Genomic DNA, 20,182 nt, shown 5'->3' on the forward strand with positions numbered 1-20,182 from the left:
CATCTTATTGCGCTGCTTGACTGTCTCGTAGCCTGATTGAGGCCCGGCGTAGTTGGTCGGAGAGCGCACATGTTGCACAACGACGCCAACCACGGACCCAATTCACCTCGCCAAAAAGAACTGGTTGCACGCCCAACTTTAAGGCACACGACATCCAGCCAAGGCCGATAGTTTGCCAAATGCGCCGCAAAGAAGCAACTGTAAACTAGACTAAAGAGTCACTTTCCCTGGTGTACCGCATCCCGAAGCGTCAAACTCTGCTCTGCCCCAGTCATAGCTTCATAGACATCGTTGGTCGATAACGTCATGCACAAAGCACGTTTTTTGACTGTTCCCCATAACTGTCACGATTTCAACGTGGAGACCAGCGGAGAATACTACCAAACCGTCGTCCATGCACTTACAGCTCCTCCCTGGCCTCTTTAGCTTTAGCCTTGGCTGCTGCTTCGGCTTCGGCTGCCTTGTCCTGAGCCGCTTGGTTACCCAGATTGAGCTGCTGAGCAACCCATTTCCAGCTATCCTTGGCCGTCTCCTCGAGCTTAGCGAAGAGCGTTCCGCCAGGAGACGATGTGCCATATTTGAAGTACGTCGAGTGTTTGCGGGCCAAAGCCTTCAACTCCTCGACCTTGGATCCCTGGGGAACAGGGACGCCATAGCTGTCGAGATATGCCTTGAGGTCGGTGTCCGACCAAGCATCGAAAGTATCCGTCTTAGCAGTTCCAGTGGCCGCTGCGATGGCGCTCGTCATGGAAGCAAAGCCGGCCCCGCCTGCGGTCGAAGCCGACGAGTAAGCCGAGTGTGCCACGCTAAGCAGCTCGTCACGAGAAGCATCCTTCTTCTCAGCCGCAGCCTTGGCTGCCGCATCCCCGTTCTTGGCCAAGTAATTCTTCAAACTTTTGCGTGACAAGTCATCAAAGGTCCAGGCATTGCCGCCCGTCCAAGCCTTGTGGGAATTCTTGCGGACAAGCGCCCGAAGCTCGTCCACATTGGACATCTGGGGAACGGGAACGCCACGAGAATCGAGGTAGGCCTTCAGGCGACTCTCGGACCATGCTCCCACTGCCTGGTTGAACGCATCCTGGGCCGCCAGCGAAGCATCATCCGAAGCCTTGGCGAACTGGTTGCTGGCCTTGGATGTGGCGGCACCGAAGGCTGAAGATGCACTGGCGCCAGCAGTATCGCCAAGGATCTCGGCGCGGTTCTTGCGAACGAGGGCGCGGAGTTCGTTGGCCCGAGTACCCTGTGGGACGGGAATGCCATTCTTGTCACAAAACTCCTTTAGTTGAGATTCGCCCCAGGCATCAATGATCATGTCAGTCAGCGTCGAGTACGCGGCTTGGGCACTGGCAGTCGCGCTGGCAGCGTCTCTCTGGGCCTTGAGATAGGCAAGCCGAGAATTCCGGCGCACCGCGGCGACGAGCTTGTCTCGTGTTGATGGCTGAGGGACCGGGAACCCATTGGTGTCGAGCCAAGACTTGAGATCAGACTCGGACCAGGCCGTGTAGAGCCAGTTGCCCGGATAAGCAGCAGTCTCGCCCAGCTTCTTCGCGGTTGTTTCATAACCAGAGCGAGCCTTTTGGAGGAGAGTATCTCGATGACGTGGCTGAGGGACTGCAAGGGGGCAATTTGGGCAGTTAGCAGGTATGCAAGGACGTCCGCGTCTGCAAATGAATGGGCATATGGGGTGCCTTAGAAGACGGGGTGAATTGAGCTTGAAAAGCCCGGGAAAACGCACCAGGAATGTTGTTCTTGTCGCAGAAGGCCTTGAGCTGGCTTTCAGTCCAACTGTCAAAGATCCAGTCTTTGACACTGGCCCAGGCCTGGCGAGCATTATCGTCCGTTTCGTACCAGCTGGCCTTGACCTGAGCGACGAGGCTGTCCTTGGTCTCGTCGGCCTCGGCGGTCGCCTCTTTGCCCTTGGCATGGATGAAGTTGCTCAGTTGAGCCGTGTCCCATTTCTTGTAAGGTTCGACGATGTAATCGTTCCAGTTTTTGTCGACAAGCGCCTCCAAATCGGCACGATCAGCCGCCGTGGGATACGGGACGTCATGGTCAGAGAGCCAGCGTTCGAGCTCCGACTCGTGCCACTTGTTGTAAGCTATACAGAGTATGCGGTTAGCTGGAAGAGCGAGTCGTGGGGTACGCAAGCAAACGGCACTGAAACAAGGGGTGGCTCATGTACGTACCAGCCTTTGTGCCGGGAAACCAGCTGCTGGCGACGGTGGCAGAAGCGGCGACAAGAGCCGTCAGAATCACCGTGAGATGCCTCATGATGCTGCAGCAGAGGCGGAAGGGCCGCGAATGCTGGAGAACGCTCTATCGACGTCGGGCTCGGATACTGAAGAGAGGCGGCAGACAGCAGAGCAGAAATAAGGTTGATGTGGAATTAAGTTTAGCGCGTTGAGAGGGCAAGAAGTGCGAAAGTGAAGTCTGCGTTGATGCACAGTTGCGGGAGAGGATGTAGGAAATGGAAGGGAAAGGGAACAGAAATGTGAGGAAGAGTTGGCTGGAAGAAGGAGGAGAGGAAGAGGTGGACTGGGGAGCTGATCCATCACGTCACTAGTTGCTTCAGGCCTTGCAGCAAGCGAAGCACATGCTCGTTCAGGTACTTGCCTGCTAGTACATCCTCAGAGAGTGTACAAAGTACGCTACTTGGAGCATTCGTGCTTTCTTCCTACGCGCGCGGGGGGGGGGTGATTTGGGTAGAGAGTGTGACAGCCAATAGAGGCGCAAAACAGCTGTTTAGGCGAAGCTTGACGACAGCTTGGGATAGGTAGAGCAGACTGCCAGTTGCGTCCTCTGAGATGTCACTTACCAGAATAAGAGAAAATATCTTGTTTTCTGGCCAAAAGCTGCCGTCAGCTTTAAGAGCTATTGGCGCCTTCGAGAGCTACTGGGTCTCTACAGTACTCTCTAGTCTCTACCTTCTATCAGCAGTCTCTGCCGTCTTTCAGCAATCGCTGCCATCTATTAGGACCTTGAAAAGCTGTTGGCATTGACGAGCTGCTGAGATTGATAAGTTCTTTCCCGCCGTGACTGTCGCCCACGGCGGAAGGTGCTTTCTCTTGCCCTTGCGCCTACCAAGTAGCGCAACTGCCCTTATAGAGATAAACGCAGCTTCTTTTTCAATTCAGTAGACCGTTTGGTCAAACGGTAGATCTTGTAGACAGCACCTGTAGTCCTCATAGGCGTGAGTTCAATTTGTAGATGCGTGTAATTCTTGCTTGTTGCTAGTTCCTTGTTGCCGCGCACTGCGCGCGCCTCACGTCTCTTTCTGTCAGACGCTTCGTTTTGTCTCTCTCTCACGGAAGTCGCAATAACTGTAGACAGGAAAGCCTTTTGCCAGGGAAAAACTGCTGGCTGTTGACAGGCCACCAGCTTGGGGCGAGGCAATGGCTATCGCCACCCCAATCGCTCTCACACCCCCTGTCTATCACCCCCTCCCCCCCTCCCGGTCGAGGTATCTTCCTATCAAAGGTACTCCCAAGTGCACGTTGAGCCATAAGAAGTCGATATCCACCCTGGCTTGATGGGGCGGGAGCTTGAGCTCGTTTTACTATGACGTAAAGCAGTTTGGGAAAGCTCCGTCGCCGCGCAGACGCAGTGATGAACGCGAACAGGAGCGAGCACTTGCACTCCGTGCAACATACCTACATACATGAAGAAATTATGAAAGACTCTTGCACAGGAGCAGAATCGCGCACAACGTGATGTATTTGCTCACCTATCTAGGTACCTGGCAGCAGTGCACTTGCCTGCCGGGGACGGTACATGATGACATCACTACGCCAGTTTGGCGTTCTGGAGCAAAACATCCGGGGCTTGACTGACTGATCGCGATCAATCCACTCCGCATCCTGCTAGTTGTCACGTCACGCCTTCGTGAAATTGCAGCTGCGGTCCTACTTGCAATGCTCGACGAGACCGCAATGGGCAGTCCGTGTTGCATAAGCACATGTCCAGAGGGAGCACCATTCATCATGCACCGCCGATGCAATCACCGGGGCTAGTCCCCCGGTACCCCAGGCGAACTCATGGCCACCACCCCGTGCACACGTAGCTGTCGCCTCACGGAAACTCCCGCGACAGCGCAAAAAGGGCTTGTTTTCGGCCCTTGATGCGGCTAGGAAGCTGTTGCGCGTGGCTTAGGCGAACCGCATCTCACTCCAGGGGCGACCTTGCTAATAGATGCTTCTCTATGTATGTATCAACGCCCGTTGTTGTATCCCGTGCCGCCGTCACGACGGCACCCTGTAGCCTCCTACCTAGTTGCGGTGCAACACCATTACGCGTAAAAGTTGACCGTCTACGCAGCGTGGTTAGTTCGGCTCGCTCGTCGTCACCAGTCCGTCGCCAAGGGGCATCACTTACATCCTTCTTCTTGGCTTGCACCTCGGCAATGGCGTCCACGTAGTGCTCGTGGCCAATCTTGTTCTTCCCAGACCGCAGCGCTATCATGCCTGCCTCGACGCACACGGCCTTCAACATGGCCCCTCCGAATTCATCGGTGCTGCGCGCCAGCTCACCCCAGTTAACTCCGGGATCCACCTTCATCTTTCGTGAGTGAATCTTGAGAATCTGAGCGCGTGCTTCCTCGTTCGGCAGCGGAAATTCAATCTTGCGATCAAGGCGGCCTGAGCGGAGCAGCGCCGGGTCCAGAACATCAACTCGGTTCGTCGCTGCCAACACTTTGATCCTGTCGTCCGATGCGAAGCCGTCCAGCTGATTGAGTAGCTCCAACATGGTACGCTGCACTTCTCGGTCACCGCTCTTCTCGCTGTCGAAGCGCTTCGTGCCCACGGCGTCCAGCTCGTCGATGAAGATGATGGCCGGGGCCTTTTCCTTGGCCAAGGCAAAGCAGTCCCGGACTAGCTTGGCACCGTCGCCAATGAACATTTGCACAAGCTGGGGTCCGGCGAGCTTGAGAAACGTGGCATCCGTTTGCGCGGCACACGCCCTCGCAAGAAGAGTCTTGCCGGTACCGGGGGGGCCATACATCAAGGCGCCTAAATGTCCCCACATGCAGTCAGAACACCATGCGCCATCAGACCTTTCGTGATCCGCCAGAGGAACATGAGAGACAATAAGGAAGTGGTGCCCTGCGTACCTTTGGGGGCTTTAATGCCAATCTTTTTGAATCGATCGGCTTCCTTCATAGGCCATACAATGGCCTCGACGAGCTCCTCGATTTGCTTGTCCAGCCCTCCCACGTCCGTGTACTGCTCTGTGGGCTTCTCATCTACCTCCATGGCTTTGACCCGGCTGTCGTATTCGGCAGGCAGGGTATCGAGGATGAGGTACGAATCCTTGTTGACACCAATGAGATCACCGGGCTTCAGCTTGTCGGAGTCAACAAGACCGATGAGCGGCAGAAATATGGTCTGCCGGGTAGAGGTTTTGATGACAGCTGATTTGCCCACTCTGGTCGCGTCCAAGTCGATATTAGCACCTTCCTCGGACGACTCGGCGGTGGGGTCGAGATCCAGCAGCTCGACGACGTTCCCGACCAAGTAAGGGAGCTGTCTGCAGTTTCAGCGTTAGTGGTCTGCTGCGACCATGGATGGCAAAGGTGCAGTTTGGGCGAGGTTACTTGCCGGTTATTGGCAATCTTGTCCACGTTGTCCTTAATCTTTTCTCCCATTGCTGCTTTCTCGTGCGACAGTCTGGACAGCTCGCTCTTCATGATCCGGGAGTCGTTTTCTAGAAGCCGCTTCCGAGTTTGTATGTCTTGGGTGCTGAGACCGAGAATTTCATCGTCAAGGATGTCGTCTTCGTCCTTGTCCTTCATGACCTCGTCACTATCCGACGCTTTCTGCTCGCCCCTGCCATCTGCGCCACCTCTTTTCTTGTCATCCTTTCCTCTGCGGTTGAGATCGTCGAGTTCCTCAAGTGTCGACATGGCGATGCGGCGGCGGGCGAAGCTTAGGCGACACCGACCGTCAAGGATGAGCGACGAGGACGGCAACGGACAACTACAGGGTCAGAGAGTAGAGCCCCGAAGAGAGCAGGGGGAAAATCAACACGAGATGTCAAAGCGCCCTGAAAAGCCGATTCCGAGGTGGTGGCGAGAATGGAGATTGGACGGAGAGGCGCACGACAGAGGTTGCTCTTGGAGACTCGTTGAGGTGGAGGATGCGAGGCACCTGCACCTGCGTGCTTTCTAGGCAGCTGGCATGGCACGCATCCGGACCAAGGGTACGAAGTACACGGTATTTTGTACACAAAGCTCCCAGGAACCAAATTACCTACCTTACCTTAGTAAGGTAAGGTAGGTAGGTAGGTATCTGAGGTATCGTATTCATGTGGCACACTACTCCGTACGGAGGACCTACCTACCTACCTACCTACCTAGGTAAGAGTTTTTTTGATATTTGTTACTTGGGCCATTGTTATTCTCTATGTAGACGTTAAGTTTCTCTTGTATATATTATTAATTGCCCAACTAAGTCATTCGTCGTTATAATTATATCCCCCCAATCTTCTTCAGGCATACCTACTAATTATATACTTATATCAATTTCCTAAGTTCCTAAGTACGTGGTACGTAGTAGGTACCTTATACAGCTTTTCTTAGTCCTGATGTACTTTCTCCTCGCAGCGTAAGAGCTCAAGCGCAAGGGGTGTTAAAAAGGGTTAGAGGGTGGCTCGGTGCGCCGGTGGGTCATTGAACCCCATTACCATCTCCTTCTGCTGGCGATTGCCGACACCGCCTCGGCTTGAAGACACCTTATCCCCCCTCGCAATTTTCCATCGCCCTCCGGCTGCTATACCGCACAATGGCACAGAGATTGGCGGTCCCCGCGAGGACTTGTCTTCGACATCTGACCTCGGAGCGCGCGACTCGCAGAATCTCATGGGGCATCGCCAGCTGGCAGCACTTCTCAACGACTCTACCAGGGAAAGCCACGACCTCAAAGTCCATTGCCGGCGGTGGTCAGTTGTCCGCCGACTTCACCCCGCCGACTAAGCCCCCAAGCGCACGCCCCGTCGAGACGAGGAAAAGCCAGCTGATTAGAACCTACACATCGTTGCTGCGGACCAGCCCCGTCATTCTTCTTTTCCAACACAGCAATCTGACGGCTACGGAGTGGGCTGCGGTGCGAAGAGAGCTCAAGAGGGCCGTTGCCGCTGTGCCGGCGTCGAGTCCGGCGCCCGGCGCCGATCCATTGGACCTTGCGACGAGGATACAGCTTCAAGTTTTGAGAACAAACATGTTTGACGTCGCCTTGAAGATTGTGGAATTCTATAGCCCCGAGACGGCGGGAGCCCTTGCATCCACCCCACGAACGGCGAGGGGACCGCTCGTGCACGATCTGTCGCAGGCTGCGTACGATGCAGTCCGCAGGACCAACACACCGCCCGAGTCTAGCTACACGCAGCTTGAACCGCTCATGGTCGGACCTCTGGCGGCACTTATGCTTCCTGCTGTTTCGCCCGCACACCTGGCCGCAGCCTTGAGCGTGTTGGCTCCGGTGCCGGGCAAATTCCCGCCGCCGACGCGGAAGAAGTGTCCAGGGTACCACGACGCGACATGCCAAAACGGACTGGCGAAGATTGTGCTTGTTGGAGGGCGAATCGAAGGCAGGGCATTTGATCAAAGCGGCATCAACTGGGTCGGCGGCATCCAGGGAGGCCTGGATGGACTCCGCGGCCAGCTTGTGGGCATCCTCCAAGGGGCCGGCCTAGGCCTCACGACGGCATTGGAGGGTGGTGGGCGGAATATCTGGCTTGCCTTGGAGGGGAGGAAAACCCAGTTGGAGGAGGCCAAGTAAAGGTGTTGGTAGATAGTGCCGCAGACACCTGCATCAGAGCGTCTGCCTGTACGTCACGGCGCCTGTTTATCGCCGGCCTGGAATATTGTGTAGGCGAGAGGGCTCAATCCATGAGTGGTACCGTGGCTGTAAAGGCCAAGCAAGCAAATCAGCAGGGTGGGGGGGTCCCCGGGGATGCGGCGCAGAGGAGATAGATGACTTCAACTCGCAGGCGGAAGTCGGACGCTCAGCAGCCACGGTTCGAGCAACATATCAGCTCCACTTCGGTTCCCTTTGCCTGCGTGTCGTCGCTTTGCATGAATCATACCTATTACAGTACCTTAATGCCCCCATATGAGTGTACAGGTGGGTAGGGATGGACGAACCAGACAGTGAACGGGTTCAATCTGGCAGAATTGCAGACGGGTAAATCATTGTCATGCACTAATAATAACAACGTACTTGTCGAGTTTAATACGTAATTACTTGGAAGTTGGAACTGTACTGAGACGTGCCTTATCTTATCGGCAAGGGTGCTTCAGCTCACTCTGTCCCCGAACAACCCCCCATCCTCCACCCTGAAGAGACAACACTGCCCGCCGCCGCGACAGCAGGCAAACCGGCGCCTTTTCTCCTTTCAAGCCTCCGTCGCCGGCCCCAACATCTGTGACTTCGATACGCATCGCGGCATAGCGCACGCCCGCCCGACTCCCGGCGCCAGACCGCGAACACACGCAGACTCGTCGAGACATGCCATCGGCGTGATCCGTCGCCGCCGCCGCCCGCTCGCCATGGACTTTGCCCCCTACCAGTCGTCGCCCCCAGAGCACTCACGCGTCGCGTCGCCCGAGTTCCCCGCGTCGCCTCCGCGGCCCTCCCTGGACGCCTACGCCGCCGCCGGGGCCACCCGAAGCCCGCCGCCGCTCCAGCACCCGCAACCTCAGCGCGCCTGGGGCGGGTTCGACGGCCAGGCAGCTGGCGGCTGGTCTGGCGCCGGTCCCTCGTCCTCGGCAGGCGCAATCCCCGGAGTATATCCCGCCCAGGTCAGCGAGTTCGATACGAGTCTTGGCCTGCGTCTCGACTATGAGGCTTGCTTGGCATACCTGGCCCTGCCGCCCCTCGGCGCCATCATCCTCCTCATTTTGGAGCGCAACAGCGACTACGTCAGGTTAGACAGCATTCACTCGTCTTGTCCGACTTGGACGGCGCTCATCCCATGCCCTCCCCGATCGATTGGCGCAGTGTCGCTAACAAGCAAACAATCCACTTCTAGATTCCATGCCTGGCAGTCCGCCCTGCTCTTTACAGCAGCCCTGATACTTCACATCATCCTCTCCTGGTCCTCGTTCCTCAGCTGGCTTCTCTTCCTTGGAGATGTTGCGCTCATCGCGCTTCTGACTCGTAGAGCATACAGAGATGCGGAAATACTCGACAGGTAGAGTCACCCCTCCCCCCCCTTTCTTCCCGCGTCTGGGGCGGATGCTTACAGTAGTCGTCGTCAAAGGTTTGAAGTACCCGTCTTTGGCAGTATAGCCAGCCGTATACTGGACGACGAGTAGCTACGCAGACACGCATATGCGTGGACACGAACTTGTTTTCCGTGGATGGGATATGGCTGACCTGGCTCATGCTTCCTTGCAATGTACACCTATACCCCGTGTTTCCTAGAATAGAGGGCCACCTCAGGACTTTGCCCGATCGACCTGCTTGCCAACAAATGCTATTACATGATACCCCTCAAGACTAAGACAACCGGGGACCCTGCACGTGCTGAACTCCAACCCTTCGCGAGGTTGCTGATCTCATTACACTACCTAGCCAGCCATCTTGGCCACCGCTGTCTACCGGCCTTGTGTTACGCCAGATAAGTTACATAGTAGTGGCACGCAATCGAAACAACTCGGGCTCCTTAATGGAACCCGGACGCCTTATGGCGGGCTTGTGGACTGCAAAGCCACGGCGATCGTCTGGCTTCCCGGGAGAAATTCTACTTATTCATCTAATTTCCCATAGCTGTGTTTAGCGAATGCTGCCCGCCGTTCCGTCCCGAACACCCCTTTAAATGCCTCTGTCTTACCTTGCCAGTACACCTCTGACATCCCCCTTGACAGTTGGATTGTTCCGGAAGACCACCTCGCCAATCCCGCCCTCTGAAACGCCCTCCATCAGCCACTTGGCCAGCAAATCATTGCTCTCTTTGGGTTTCACCGAGTTGTCCCGTGTCCCGACAGTCACATGAGCAACCCGGTTCACACACTCCCACTTTCCTTCCTGGTCGATAAGACGGACTACAATGGCCATGATGCGATCATCAAACACAACCTAAGCGGAGTGGAAGAAATCAATCCTGTTAGCGCTGTAGCCAAAACACTAAAGTGAACAACAGTAACGGCTGGTACGCACCCGTTCGAGCATCAGTTCACAGCTGCCAAGCAAATCTTCGGTCCCGCCGACGGCCTGGTGGAGTTGCGCATACCGCTGCCAAAGCTCGGGATGCTCCTTCGAGGCTGCACGATGCATGAGGGTAACGTGAAACTTGTGCTGAACTCTCCGTGTTTGCTGCAGCTGCTTGTAGAAGCGGGATGTCTGCGAGTCTGTGCCACGAAAGGCCTGCTCGAGTGCTGCGTTGACGGAATGGCTCGGAACCTCTACAGACATATACTCCAAGGGCTTCTTCTTCTTCTTCTGTGGTTCCTGTGACTGCTGGGTCTCGTTTTTGCGCCCATTTGCTCGAATGGGGATCTCGTGCCTGAAGGTCGGCTGGTACGCAATGGCTCCGTCAATGGCAGCATCGAGCCGTTCGGGAGACGGCACTTCCTTGACCAGGTTCGGAAAATACTGGTGAAGCCGCGTGACTACAGTTTCGAGATTGACGCGGCTGCCGGCCGTGGGATCCAGGTCTATCACAACGTCGAAGTCGCTGTCCGGCTGGACGTGGGGATTGCAAGGCTCAAACCTGCCAATGAAGCCCTCCATGACGCCCAAAAACCTTTCTCTGTCCGTGGCAGCGCGAATCGTTTGGTGGTTGTCGCCACGAGCGACAACCCTCTCCTGGGTGACGCGTCGAATCTCGTCTATGGAGTCCTCGTCATGCTGAAAGTTGAGACACACGAGCTTTGCCGAGGCGTTTTGGAGTCTCACGTCGGGAATGAGTTGCTTCCTCTCATGTCGCTGCGCGTTGTTCCGGTCTGCAAACACAGCAGGATGCTGCTCGAGCTGGTCCAGAACAGCCCTGGTGAATCGAGGCGCGCGCCCCTTGCCAGAAATGTTGTCGTTCTGGATGTGCCCCCATCCAAAGAGATGGGTCAGAGCCAGGGCAAGGGTTGTCTTCCCGCATCCAATGGTCGCAATGGGGCACAGAATGACGTTTCCAGTGACCTCCGTCATGGCGACTGGCTCCAGCTCGTCCATGTTGGCGGCGTCGGAACCATTCAAGTTTTTAAACTTGAGAAAGTCGTCGCGCAGGGCAATGATGCCGTGGTTCTGGTTGTATAACCTGCCAAGGTTTTTGTCGGCAGCCAGACGCTTGCGGGCGTACGTGAGGTATTCTCCCGTAATCTTGGCGTGCTTTTTGAACTTCGGGTGCTTGCCGGAGATGAGGGCCTTGGTGCATTCACGCCACTGCCGATACATGAGATACGGTTCTTCAAACTTGAACTTGAAGAACCAATCTTGGTAAGGGTGTGTGGCCGGATCGAGGCTCTTTCTGCAGCGAATGACGAAGCCTTCAACGTCCCGGCCACCATGAGCTCCGGTCTGGGCCGCCTCTTCAAGGAAGGCCTTGACTTGGAGCAAGTCATCCATGGTGATGAGTCCTATCTTGTGGAAGCCCCACTGGCCGGCAAACTCTTGCACGGCGACGCTCGGGTAGGTGCTGAAGCTTGGCAGGTTGAGATTGACACCGTGGAGGTACAAGCCAGCCTTTTCTGGGCCGTAGGCCAAGATATGCTCCTCAAAGGAGTCATCGCAGAGCTCGGCAACGGCGGTTGCGTTGCGCCGGCGTAGTTCGCGGGCGAAGTCGGCCTTGGTCTTGCCGATAGCGGCCAGCTGTTTCTCCAAGCGGATCTCGCCTGCACTGGCATGGCTGACGTCGGCATCGGCGCGGTCGCCAGTCGAGTGCTTGCTGCACACGAGCAGAGTCTCGTCCTCGAGCCCGGAGATGAAGATGATGCAACCGTTCTCTTTGAGGGTCAGCTCGTAGGGCGGCTGCGTCTTGGCAATGACGTTGTCCCACTTGGTATCGTTGACCTCGCCCACGTTGAAGAACTTGTCATAGCCCCTGACAACGATTTCGGGCGTCCCGTTGCGTGTCTTGGTGGTGAAGAGGCCGCGGGCGTAGGTTGGCAAGCCAGGCCGCTTGTAGTCCCAGTCCTGGAGTCTCCACGAGTCGACCTGGATGCCATCCCGAGACGACTTGACGTCAAAGGTCGTCTTCTTGACCGAGAAGCCGCCGCGACGCTTCTCCTTGCGGGCCGACTCTAGGGCATCCAACACACGGGCGACCTCCTTGGCGTCCTGAGGGGCATAGGGGGCGGATGACGCCATGCTTCGAGTGGCAAGCCGCGATGGCAAAAGAGGAGATGGTGACCAGAGAGAGAAAGCAGCTGGGGGGTGACGGTGCGTTGCAGAATTCGTAAAGACTGGCAGCCTGCGGCAAGCTGTCGAGGCAATGCTCATGAGCCTAGCAGGGGGGCCTGGGCCTCGATAGTTCCTCCTTCTAATTTATTTAGCGGTGGATTGCTCTTTGCTTGCGAGATATCTGACGGAAGCAGCTCCTAGACGTGCTGTCTTGTCAGAAAAGGTATTTTATAAGAAGGACAAGCTCGAAGGCCTTCGCCGGCCCTGTATGTTTATGGCGAGAGCCGCGAGTCAGATAGGCGGATGGAAGCCACGGTCACCTACCTCGAGCTGATTTCAAGACGCCGCGCAGACGAGAAACACTGTGAAGGCGTTGGTGAGACGGCTTGAGAATCTGTGGACGAGCAGGAAGGGACCAGAGGATAGGTAGGTAGCTAGGCAGGTGAGAGGAGGCAGCGCACTCGGCTCGCACCGTTCACGCGTTGTTTCCTCGAAGGAGCACCGGGACGCCTCTGGAGACAGCCCAGCTCAGCCTGTCACTGTCACAGATTCGCCTTGACCCACTGGTAGTCCAGTGCTAGGCCCCGGACCTGGAATTTTTTTTTTGTTGCGCTCAGAAGAGCGTCACCAGAGCACGCCCGGCGCCTTTATGCCAGTTGCTCTAGGTCTGGCTTGTGAGTCATCAACAAGCACCCTGAGGCGCCTAATTACAGTACGTAGGGTGCTCTGGTAGCGGCTCCGCACCGATTACTCCTCGCCAGTGCTCCATCAAGCCTTTTTTTTTCTTGCCCGATTCCTCATTCGGTGAACCAACTCGGTGCTGTGCTGCAAGGCAGTCTCGATTCACCCCCAGCTCTGCGCTCTTCATCACGCCATGGCTCATAATCAAAATCCGTTTCTCCTTGCCGCCGACAACAGCCCTGAGCTGCTACCCCTCCTTCGCGACAACCCCGCGCTGGCCTCTGCTCAAGATGAGCATGGCTACTCTCTTGTCCACGCCGCCGCCAGCTACAACCACCTCGACCTGCTCCGAGCTCTGGTGCACGAGTTCCACGTCAACATCAATATCGTGGACGAGGATAACGAAACTGCCCTCTTCGTCGTCGAGACGGTGGGCGCTGCGAGAGTTCTAGTGGAGGAATTGTCCGCAGACGTCCGTCACAGGAGCTCAGAAGGATTGACGGCAGCCGGAAAAATCGAAGCTGAGGGTGACTTTCCGGCCGTCGCAGCCTATCTCACAGGACTCGGATCCTCGACCATCGAGGCTGGCGAGCCGGTGGCCACCACCGCTGTTCCTGACATCATGAACCCTCCGCCGATTGAGGGCATGGATTTCACCCTGGGTACCCTGGATCAGACGGTAGATATTCCTACCGAAGTCGATCCAGAGTTTCGCCGACGCATTGAGGAGCTCGCCCAGAGAGACGACTTCAACACCCCGCAGGGGCAATCTGATCTGCGCAAGCTGGTTGAGGACGCCCTGATGGACCAAGGCCTGGGCGAGGAGCGCAATGTTCGTTCCAAGCGCGCTTGAGTCATCAGTCGGACCCCTTTGCCTCCCACATGAGATATTCGTTGGCCGTTCCAGATGCACGCAACAGCGTGAGGTCGTTGGCGTTCCCGGGAACACTACGCGGGAAACCAGTGGCGCTAATTGAAACCCAGAGGTGCGGCGGGCATGTCTCAAGGGCATCCGTGATGAGATCGCGAAGCCAACTCGCGCCGAGGAACCCATGCCAATTGAGCAGACAGATCTGAGCTTGACCGCCCTTGCTGCACGGTATGCTATATCGTGAGAGAAACGGGTCCACGGCGTCGCCGAGAGTGGCCCGTGGACTTTGCAGGCGATGAAGCGACAGCCACTCGTACAATTCGGTTGCCGTTTCCTCTAGGCCTGAACGATCCTCCTCGGCCAGGATCGAAGCCGGTACACCGAGCTCGACCTGGGGGACTTGTCGTTTCTGCACGACGGCCGGCGCTACAGTGTGATATGTGGGCTTGTATCTCTCCAGTGGGTCGAGACCAGATGCTGTCAAACAAGCAGTCAGGTTTCAGCGTGAGGGCAGAAGGGGCGGCGGGATATGACGCACTTGATGGGTCAGCGTTGCAGTAGAGCCATGTCAGCGGCGTGTTAAGGACGCTTTGGCAGGCATATACTAGCCTGTCGAATCCCTTCTTGCCGATCATCATTGCCGGGCTCATGAGGTCGTATGAGACAACTTTGCAAGAACCAGTTAGAAAACGAAGAGTGGAACGCTGTGATATCCGGAAGAAAATCCTACCCCAACTGGGTTTGAGTCCTCGGTTGCCTTTGGGGCCGTGAGGCTTTCCTGTAAGCCCGGCACGCTCGTATGTCTCCTTGTCGAGATACATTTTCAGCACACCTAGGCCATGGAGGTTCAGTCGCTCGTCAACGATGCGCTCTTCGTGTCTAGCTGGGTACCTTTGTGCAGCGCAAACACGTTATCCGTTGTTGTCCTACCCTCCGAAAGCATCAAGGCGTCTCCTGTGTCGACCGCGTCAGCAAGTCATTGTCGTGTGCAAGGGCACGCCGTCAGGGATCTTCATGCCTTCCTTGATGCACTCGGTGAGAAAGTTGGCCTCCAGAAGCTGGCCCAGCGTCATGGTAACGCGGGCGTACACTGGTTGTTGACGCTGCTCGACGAGCTTCTCGTATAGAACAGAGAAAAACTCTTGAGGAGCAATCAAATCGACCTTTCACAGTTAGCCTAGCTTGCCGTTTGAATTGCAAAACGGAGCCCGACGAGTCTACCGCGGGAAAGCATAAGATTGTCGTAGATTTAGTATACCTTGTGGATGAAATCTTGGGCAGCAATCGCCGTCCACGGGTTGCCCCTTTGTGGCAGTTGTTTACGGTCAACATGGCCCATTGTGCCGTACGTGACGAAGCACGCGGACGACTGGTAGATGGACGGGGACGGCTGGGGAAACATGGCCGGCTGAGCCTCTCTAAGATGAGAGGTCTGAGTAGGGGTGAGGACCAACTGGCTGGTCAGTGTCAGGCTTCGCAGGCGAAGTCCACAACGGCGTTGCGCAACGCTGGTCTATTGCTGTATCGTAGGCTGTGATGGGTGAACTGATCCAAAAACTCGTGCAAAAATAATCGACCCAGGCCAGCGTAGAGGAGAAGGGCGTTGCGAGGGCGCGGATGCTTGTCGGTGAAATTTCGCACACGTCGAAGTGGACTCGGACTTCACGACCTGACTAACCAAACAACGCCACAATCTCCCAGCTCTGGCAGGCTGGAAAACGACAACACCTCTCAGGCCAGCAGCCAAGGTGCAAGCAAGGCATGACCAAGTCCCTGTTGTCGCAAGCTCCCGAACTTTGCAGAAATGCCTTAACATTGGCAGCCACACCACCCAAAAGAGGGCTCGTGCAAGTGTAGGTCGACGAGCGCTCTCAGCCGCACAGCAAAGTCTTGGTCAGCCATGGACTTTATCGTCAAATTTGCCCAAACGCACGAGTCGTTTCGGCTGGCCGAGATTGAGGCCCTGGCCGTTGTCGAGGGCGTCGATTTGGCAGTCGTTAAGTACAGCCTCGAGGCGAGTCTGCTCACCACCACCCCTGAGGCAACGTCCCCGGGAGCGCAACTCTGACCGGCCGCAGTCGCCCTTGTGCCTCGTCCGGCTCCCATCTCTCGAGGCCGCTCAAAAGTTGATTAGACGGTCTGTTCTGGCACAGTCAATCCATGAGCTCTGGGGTTCCGGCGCCACCTTGGACGAGCTTCATCGGTCTGTCAAGGAGCGGACAAGCCAGACATGGGCTCGGTTCAAAGGCCTGTCGTTCAAGTTTGCCATCGACTCATACCAGGGGACGCGCTCCGACGGCCAAAGGCTATCCATCATCAACTCGTTCCGGTTCCTCCCCTTCGAAGGCCCCATCTCCATGTCCCGCCCGGACAATGTCTTCACCGTATTTGAGCTCTGGCCTTTCAACAGCGTGCCCCTCGGCGTTGAAAATCCAGACATGATGTATCTCGGGCGACTCGTCGCGAGTTCATCGCGCGACGTCATCCTCAAGTTTGACCTCAAAAAAAGAGGCTACATCTCCACCACCAGCATGGACTCGGAGCTGTCCCTGGTGACGGCCAACATTGCACTCGCCGCGCCAGGCAAGCTCTTCTACGACCCCTTTGTCGGCACAGGCTCTTTCCCCATAGCCTGCGCGCACTTTGGCGCCGTCGGATGGGGGAGTGACATTGATGGCCGGAGCATCCGTGGTGACGGGCAGCGCAAGAGTCTACGGGGCAACTTTGAGCAGTACGGCCTCGGCAGATGCCTAGGCGACATGTTCGCAGCGGACTTGACGAACACGCCCGTAAAGAAGGGGAGAAAGATATGGGATGGCATCGTGTGCGATCCGCCCTATGGCGTGCGTGAAGGGCTGAGGGTGCTTGGTGTCAGGGACCCGGAGAAGACCCCTTGGGTCATCGAACAAGGAATGAAAAAGGCAGGGTGTGTATTGTCCCTCATCCTTGCTTCCCCCCTTGCCTGAGAGTGCTTTGAAAACACGTCGAGAGCCTGACCTCTGCAAAGACTTCCCGATTTCGTGCCGCCAAAGAAGCCCTATAGTTTTCTGGCCATGCTCAGCGATATCCTTGAATTCTCGGCCCAGACCCTCGTGGACAACGGAAGGCTTTCCTTCTGGATGCCCACCGCCAACGACGAAGACCAGGAGATGACAGTGCCATCGCACCCATGCCTCGAGCTTGTGGTGGTCTGTGTCCAGGTCTTCAACAAATGTGAGGCGATCCCGTGCTCGGTTTCCGCGGGTTGAATGCTGCATGCATCCCCCCTACGAGCGGGCCCAAACATGTGCTAACTAGTTCGTCAGGGTCGAGGCGTCTCATCACATATCGGCGCATTCCAGATGACCAAGTCTCGCAGTCTTTGCTCGAGGCTTACGAGGCACAAAAAAGCGTCCAGCATGTGGGCACAACGGCAGACGAACTGAATCCATTTCGCCGCGGGTACTTTCATAAGTTCGAGACAAAAGACTAGCATGAGAAGCTGACCCAGCCACCATCTCGTCTCCTTGCCCAAGCCTGTGTGTCGTGCTTTCAGTATGAGCCTGCGCGTCGGTAGACGTAACAAATGTCCTTTTCTTGCTTCGACACCAACCCGGCCCCATGCCAACCCAGAAACATAGTTGGTGTCATCTATGCTGTGTCCCGTTGCTTACGAAGATGTCATTATGGACAAGCGGCGTGCCGCCTTGGGCATTGCCAGATTCATGTCCCAAGCTCCCATAACATCCTTTCATATACCATTCCAATCGCATATCCCCCCTGTCGCTAAATCAAGGTATCCATCACTTTGTCAAGTGCTAAATCGTTACCGAAACTCCGTAGCGCTGAAACATCCACGGTCCGGGACGTGCTTTAACTCCAGCTGCTGGAACCTAGAGTCCGCCAATAAGCTTCAACAAGTGGCCACTGCTGCGGATCAGGCATGCTTACTTTTCGCTTTTGGAGTGGAAGTAGATCCCGTTCACCTCTCCCTTCATCTGGTTGAAACAAATGTAATAAAAGCCCTCGAAGCTGGCTCCCGTTATGGTTCGCACGCGGTGGTCGGGCACCAGGAAGTGCTCCTTCCATCGCATGAAGATGTTTTCTTTCTGGGCGACATCCTGTATGACGACCGGGCCCTTGCGAACATGCTTCTGGAAAGGCCGGAACGCACCAAACTTGCTCCAGTGATTCATGTCCGTTTTCAAGCTCGCGCCCCAGTCCTCGTGCTGAGTGACGAACCCGTACTTTGATCCAATGATTTCGCCCTCAAAGTACGTCGTGAGGGTTGGATGATCTTCGGTAAGGCCTATAGGCGAAGGGGAGCGTGAGCCCATGTATTCGTTGCCTCTTCGCGGAACTTGTCTACCCACCTTGGATACGCAGATAGCCGCAAAGAAACGATTCGCGCATATCGACGTGCTTGATTTCTACCTGAACATCGTACACCTGCCGCTCGGATTGCTGCGTTCCATGAAATCTGCTGCCGGGGCGGAGATATGACGACGGTGATATTGGGATGGTCTGTCCGCGGTCAGCTCACAAAACCGGCAGTCCGAACATGACGATGTGCGCTTACCCGCATACTGGAAAAATCCATTCCCATAGAGGTGGAGCTAAAGAGGTCATCCCCGTCATCGTACATGAGCAAGTCCTGAGGATCCATGTCCCGAGCGAGGGAAGAAGTCGAAGTCCCGCCGGGTGAGCGCCTTGACGCGGTCGACATGGTTTGGCTGACAGGTCCATCAGGCCCGGATTCGCAGGCCTTGGCTATATCATTGTCTGGCCCGCTCGGCACCGGGGAAGTGATTTCCGTGGCAGTGGATTGCGGGCCAGGAGAAACGGTCGTGGCTCTCGAGGATGGCTCGGGGGACGATGGTTGGTAGCCTAGGACGCGAGCCTCGTGGCTAGCAACATGTTCCCCTCGGTCGGCATGAGATTCGAAAGCCGGTGGCGACGGCCCGTCGAGTGATGAGTCGGGTCGCACCTCAATGCTATCAGGCTGCTGTGATGTGGCGGTGGCCTGGTGAGGTGAGCGGGGAGGATACTGCACGTCGTCGGGGCACGTCGAGAAGGTAAAGGGAGGTGGCGACGAGGGATCGGGCGGTTGGTCTGAAGAAGGAGTCGGCATCGTCGTCGGAAGGGGGACGAGGGTGCGGTAGGATCGTGCGGGATTGCCTTGAGCAAAGGAAATGTTGCACCGTCGGCGGGTTACGCGGCGGCTGTTGTGACCAAAGGCCGGCCGAAGGCTTGGGCGTCTTGGTTCGACAGTTGTTGCGCGCAGGCGCCGCCAGCCGAGCGGGAGCGTCACCGGTTGGGCGACAGGGATGGATACGGATACTTGGAGAGGGCTGTCGACGAGACCGAATATCACCCAGAGGTGCCGTCGAACGTTGGCAATGTCATGAAAGCCAGCCGTTCAGCGCATGGCCAGGGAGTGAGCGGATGGTTTTGCGGCCAGTTACCGGGCGCGGGCGCGGGAAGACAAAAATGAAGAATGGGCGAGATGGGCGAGCCAGCGGGAAATGGTAAGGCGTGGGTTGGCGGCGACAGGAGAGCGACGAGGCGTTTGGCGGAATCGGTTATGTCAACCCTTGGGAGGGCTGGCTGACAGCAGGAGATGCGGTGCAAGTCAGTCGAGGCGCTTTTGTTGCAGGACGAGCGAGGCCGTACAGTGTCGTACCGAACGCAACCTTCACTGTACCCACATGCCTCGACACCACCGGTGTACGTATGTACTTATGTACAGTACCTTCCGTACCCGGAGGGACCAGGACAGGCAAGGGTAGCCGAGGACTCTCCGGGCACCCTTACTGTGGGCACCTAGGTACCTAGGTAAGCTGCTAAGCAAGCCCAGGCACTAATTCTATCTACCTTACTGTACGGAGTAGTGCAGTACTGTACTGTACGAAGTACTTAATACCTATCCAGGTACCTACGCGCGAGTGGGGTTTTTGGACAGGGGGTGTGAGAGCTGCTGGGGTGGCGGTAGCCTCCGCCTTGTCCCGCCTGTGGACAAGGGGGGGAAAAGCCTTTTCAGGCTGGCTATTTTTCCCTGGCAAAGGATTTTTCCTGTCGTCAGCTATTGCGACTTCCCGTAGGTACTCCGTGCGGGAGGGAAAAAGGATAAGCGCCCTAGTGCTACGAGGCGCCTGGATCACGTGATACATGGCACGCCGAGGAGGCAGGCTACGATGCACGAGGAACGAGGCACAAACGACAGGGAACAAGGCAAAAGTTACACACATATACGTATCGGACCGACGCCCATGGGGGTCACAGACACAGGGGGCACTGCTGTTCGGCCAAACAGTCTCTACAT

General features: G+C 56.4%; 9 protein-coding genes across 9 annotated transcripts; 4 read left to right on the plus strand and 5 right to left on the minus strand.

Moving 5' to 3' along the window:
* Positions 1-400: 400 nt before the first annotated feature.
* HRG_00990 (putative stress-responsive nuclear envelope protein) lies at positions 401-2,271 on the minus strand (the record flags this gene model as incomplete). The annotated part of the gene is made up of 3 exons (XM_044859461.1): positions 401-1,611; positions 1,736-2,098; positions 2,187-2,271. The coding sequence occupies 3 exons, from the start codon at positions 2,269-2,271 to the stop codon at positions 401-403; spliced, it is 1,659 nt and encodes a 552-aa protein (XP_044725861.1).
* Positions 2,272-4,285: 2,014 nt separating this feature from the next.
* Positions 4,286-5,899, minus strand: HRG_00991 (ATPase family associated with various cellular activities (AAA) domain-containing protein; the record flags this gene model as incomplete). The annotated part of the gene is made up of 5 exons (XM_044859462.1): positions 4,286-4,306; positions 4,372-5,006; positions 5,108-5,407; positions 5,450-5,523; positions 5,595-5,899. 5 exons carry the CDS (start codon positions 5,897-5,899, stop codon positions 4,286-4,288), a joined length of 1,335 nt encoding a protein of 444 aa, XP_044725862.1.
* Positions 5,900-6,776: 877 nt separating this feature from the next.
* Positions 6,777-7,772, plus strand: HRG_00992 (uncharacterized protein; the record flags this gene model as incomplete). The annotated part of the gene is made up of 1 exon (XM_044859463.1): positions 6,777-7,772. The coding sequence occupies one exon, from the start codon at positions 6,777-6,779 to the stop codon at positions 7,770-7,772; it is 996 nt and encodes a 331-aa protein (XP_044725863.1).
* Positions 7,773-8,542: 770 nt separating this feature from the next.
* On the plus strand, positions 8,543-9,310 carry HRG_00993 (UPF0132 domain-containing protein; the record flags this gene model as incomplete). The annotated part of the gene is made up of 4 exons (XM_044859464.1): positions 8,543-8,705; positions 8,766-8,919; positions 9,025-9,186; positions 9,256-9,310. 4 exons carry the CDS (start codon positions 8,543-8,545, stop codon positions 9,308-9,310), a joined length of 534 nt encoding a protein of 177 aa, XP_044725864.1.
* A 514-nt stretch (positions 9,311-9,824) lies between these two features.
* On the minus strand, positions 9,825-12,296 carry HRG_00994 (fungal tRNA ligase phosphodiesterase domain-containing protein; the record flags this gene model as incomplete). The annotated part of the gene is made up of 2 exons (XM_044859465.1): positions 9,825-10,073; positions 10,155-12,296. 2 exons carry the CDS (start codon positions 12,294-12,296, stop codon positions 9,825-9,827), a joined length of 2,391 nt encoding a protein of 796 aa, XP_044725865.1.
* Positions 12,297-13,203: 907 nt separating this feature from the next.
* HRG_00995 (ankyrin repeats (many copies) domain-containing protein) lies at positions 13,204-13,863 on the plus strand (the record flags this gene model as incomplete). Its single annotated transcript, XM_044859466.1, has 1 exon — positions 13,204-13,863. One exon carries the CDS (start codon positions 13,204-13,206, stop codon positions 13,861-13,863), a length of 660 nt encoding a protein of 219 aa, XP_044725866.1.
* A 4-nt stretch (positions 13,864-13,867) lies between these two features.
* On the minus strand, positions 13,868-15,283 carry HRG_00996 (ribonuclease subunit domain-containing protein; the record flags this gene model as incomplete). The annotated part of the gene is made up of 6 exons (XM_044859467.1): positions 13,868-14,358; positions 14,420-14,548; positions 14,612-14,713; positions 14,773-14,835; positions 14,900-15,044; positions 15,140-15,283. 6 exons carry the CDS (start codon positions 15,281-15,283, stop codon positions 13,868-13,870), a joined length of 1,074 nt encoding a protein of 357 aa, XP_044725867.1.
* A 498-nt stretch (positions 15,284-15,781) lies between these two features.
* HRG_00997 (putative RNA methylase family UPF0020 domain-containing protein) lies at positions 15,782-17,353 on the plus strand (the record flags this gene model as incomplete). The annotated part of the gene is made up of 4 exons (XM_044859468.1): positions 15,782-15,895; positions 15,960-16,807; positions 16,889-17,094; positions 17,187-17,353. 4 exons carry the CDS (start codon positions 15,782-15,784, stop codon positions 17,351-17,353), a joined length of 1,335 nt encoding a protein of 444 aa, XP_044725868.1.
* A 333-nt stretch (positions 17,354-17,686) lies between these two features.
* On the minus strand, positions 17,687-18,991 carry HRG_00998 (vacuolar import and degradation protein; the record flags this gene model as incomplete). The annotated part of the gene is made up of 5 exons (XM_044859469.1): positions 17,687-17,753; positions 17,812-17,858; positions 17,931-18,169; positions 18,234-18,384; positions 18,440-18,991. The coding sequence occupies 5 exons, from the start codon at positions 18,989-18,991 to the stop codon at positions 17,687-17,689; spliced, it is 1,056 nt and encodes a 351-aa protein (XP_044725869.1).
* Positions 18,992-20,182: the final 1,191 nt, after the last annotated feature.

Source organism: Hirsutella rhossiliensis (genome assembly GCF_020360975.1).
Source record: "Hirsutella rhossiliensis strain HR02 chromosome Unknown scaffold00001, whole genome shotgun sequence".
Classification (NCBI taxonomy): Eukaryota; Fungi; Ascomycota; class Sordariomycetes; order Hypocreales; family Ophiocordycipitaceae; genus Hirsutella; species Hirsutella rhossiliensis.